This window comes from Limulus polyphemus, unplaced genomic scaffold (assembly GCF_000517525.1).
Source record: "Limulus polyphemus unplaced genomic scaffold, Limulus_polyphemus-2.1.2 Scaffold2383, whole genome shotgun sequence".
NCBI classification, from domain to species: Eukaryota; Metazoa; Arthropoda; class Merostomata; order Xiphosura; family Limulidae; genus Limulus; species Limulus polyphemus.
Window position 1 is genome coordinate 55,133 of NW_013667993.1, and position 3,605 is coordinate 58,737.

At 31.5% G+C, this 3,605-nt stretch overlaps 1 protein-coding gene across 1 annotated transcript in view; it reads left to right on the forward strand.

Moving 5' to 3' along the window:
• Nucleotides 1–2,484: 2,484 nt before the first annotated feature.
• Nucleotides 2,485–3,605, forward strand: part of LOC106466797 — a 124,056-nt gene continuing 122,935 nt past the window's right edge. Inside the window, exon 1 of the mRNA XM_013927100.2 lies at nt 2,485–3,440. Coding sequence (XP_013782554.2) covers nt 3,323–3,440 — 118 coding nt within the window. The 5' untranslated portion in view covers nt 2,485–3,322. The remainder of the gene's footprint in view (nt 3,441–3,605) is intronic.

Here is a 3,605-nt window from a genome sequence, read left to right on the forward strand (position 1 = left end):
ATATTCAACATCTTAATGTTGCATGAGTATAACATGAGAATGATTAAAATAATATGTAAATAGGTACTGAATAACAAAGGAATAGATGTTACAGTTGTTTAAAGCTTTCCTTAATGTACTCATATAGTATGTTTAATGCATCTTACATGCAGCATGAAAGTACTTGGTAGTTTTAAATATTGACTTACAATTAAAAAATTTCAAAATATCATAAAATTTATATTTTGAAAAATTATTTTTACCCAAACAAAATGAGCAAACTTAATCTATATCAATAATGTTCTCTATCATAGAATTGTTGTAGATAAGTCATATCATTTATTTGTGATTATGTTGTTGCATCTCTTGGCCAGATTGAAAAGTCAGATCAGGTATTGTTACATCAAATTGTCAGTCATGTCAGGTATTGTTATATCAACTATACTTCTCTTTGCCAGATTGATGAGTCAGATTAGGCATTGTTAAATAAAGTAGGCTTCATCTGTTAGCCAGGTTGAGAAGTTAGGCCAGGTACTCTTGCATCAAGTTAACTTCTCTTGGCCAGTTTAGGCATTTCTAAGAACCAATGAGTGAAAGAAAGAAGAATATGTAATTATCAACCATCCTACATTTGCTACATCCAGTCATTTACAAATCAGAATTTGGGTAAGGATTAAGAACACAATATTATTTATCTATTTTGAACATCAGTTATTTATTATTATTGCTTGAATTTAACCTTACTATCATTCAGAAGACTTGGTAAACCATCCAGATAGTTTTCTTGTTCTTGGAGCAGGTCAAGTAACCACAGTGTCAATGGGAGAAAATCCCATTAATAATTCTAAGAACTTATGAGTAAAAGAAGAATATATATTAACCAAATTATATCTGCCATATCCAATGATGGTGAGACCTTTCACTCAGTACCAGGATTCATCAGGCTGGCTGCAAAGCAGCTGACAGAAATTTCTGAGCCTAGGTAGAAGTAAGTGCCATGTGTCCCTTTCAGTCCATGTGGGAAGATGATGCCACATGATGCTGCATGTATACAATGATAATATAGTTATATAATGATGTCACAATCAGCTAGTGATTTGATGTTGTGTTACAAAAAGGACAACATTTTTCAGTAAACATGCATTTTGTGCCAACGTATGGTTAGTGTGTCATAAATGGGGTCTGGGACAAAGCCCTCAGAAGCAAGCAATTTTAATTACAATTCTAAATAAAACATGCTGTATCAAACCTTGGAGGTGGTAATATGGGCCATTAAACCTAATATGTGGAGCAGGTCCCTTCATCCCCACAGTAAGTTAACATCACTCCCACCAGGGCCACTATACAGCAAACCTCCACCAGAGGTAAATGAAAATTACTTACCAAAATGCTTGATAGCTATGAAAGAATCCACCTTGTATTTTCATTTGCAAACTGGTTGATGAATTGAGTGTATAAAGCTCATGTTCAAAAGATAAAATGGCTAAACTCTTTTAATCTATCTTCATCTGTAGTCAATCATAAGTAATTTTTTTATATGCTCTCTCTCCATCTACGATGCTTGTTGGGAGACCACAAAAATTCTTAGGGCAATACATACTTTCATCCAAAGAAAATGTTTCACGTATTGATGTTTACATCTTTTCATCTTTACGCTTTAGATACAATTATGTAATATGCTTGATGCTATGAAAGCATCCATTTCATCATCAGTTGTATGAAACAAAAACAGCAACAATCTAAATATCTGTTGTTATTACACTATCTGGGATATTTAGCAAATTTCTTACTTATGGTTAGTAATATGGAAGGCTACTTTTTCTGGTACAAATTAAATATTGATTGAATAATTTTTCTAACAAAGCGAAATAACAATAATTAGTAATTTTGAAATTTAATATACATGTACATAGTTTTCACTAAGTATCATCTTAGTACTTTTTGATTCAAGTATTAAGGTATGTATTGCAGAGTTCAAAGTGATGCTTCTATTTTTATTACTTTTCAGTTATGAATTTTCATGTAGATATTTCTTCTGCAGATACATCAATGTCTGTGCTTGATACCGTATCAGTCAGTGGGGCTGAGACATGTGTAAAGACCTATGCGAATCAGGTGAAAGTTATCAACTCTGTAGTTTTTCATTGTTATGATGGAATATCTTTAGAGAAAGGCAAACAAGAAGAAGAAGACGTGTTGGTGAATACACATATTTATGGTTTTAAACATCAAGGAATAATCCTGAAAAATGTTGAAGGAAACATATCTCTCACTGGTGTGCATGTTTCAAATGAAAAAAGTATATCAAGGGACTGGTGCTTTTTTTTTAACAGTCAGGATACAGGCTTGGAAGTAAAGATATTTATTGAAAATAGTAGTTTTATCAGATGTTTTTATGGCATGAAATTTTATATGAGGACTGGAACCATAGATGTAACACTGAGTAATTTGGTAATTAATGGGAGCTATCGCTATGGTATTAGTTTTGTTTTATATGATGACACTGATTTGAATTTAAAAATTTTGAAGAGTCATTTTACAGACATTTCTAGTGAATATGCATTAGAGATGACAAGTCATGGATATAGAAACATAATTTTGAATGTTTTGATAAATGAATGCCAGTTTGAGAATGTATACAAGGGAATATATTTATATTTTAATTATTACCAGTTTATTACAGGATATGCAAGAATTTCAAATAATACTTTCCAATCTGTTTCATGCTCCTTTCTTAAACTGAATTTGAATGAGAAATCTGTAGTTAGATTTGATGGGAATCTTATTTCAAATAACACTAGTAGCTGCTCTAAATTTGGAGAAATTGATATTCAGAATTATGATTCTTCATCAAGTCAACAAGGTGTGATAGAAGTATTTGGGAATAAGTTCACAAACAACAGTTTTACAACAGACAGTGGTGTTATTCTTTCTATAATTGGCTTGAGCACTGTAAGAGTAGATATAAAAAATAATTCTTTTTTCAATAATTCAGCACAGTCCATGATTTTAAATAAAATAAACACCTCCTGTATTGTATACAATGTTTTTGATAATCCAAAATCAAAGTTTGAGATCCAGATTGAGGCTCCCATAGAATATAATGATTTTTACCTCAACGCTACCATGAACTGGTGGGGAACAACAAATTCTTCTACCATTAGAGAACGGATATTTGACTTTTTCCATAACGTCAATTATATGATTGCTGACTTATCACCAATTTTGACATCACCTATTCCATCAGAAGGAGAATTTGCTGAGTACTCGACTATTTTTAGTGACTTACAGGAAGAAGGCATTTTGGGTGGTATTATTTCTAATACGCAGAACTTAGTATCAGATGCTTTCTAACTGCACAGTAGTTTCTTACTCTCTCTTTATTCCATCTGAAGTTACATGTACAATTACTGGACCTCATTGCTTCTGGTTTAAAGAAGGAAGAGGAATACTTATTGAAGGTATGTAACCATGCAGTTATGCAGTTGTTTAATTGTCCATGACAATAGATTGCATTTTTTGTAGTAGGATGTACATTTTTCAATGTATTTATATTTTAAAAAAGGGTTAAATTCTTACACTAAGTTTGTTGCTATATATATATATATATATATATATATACTATA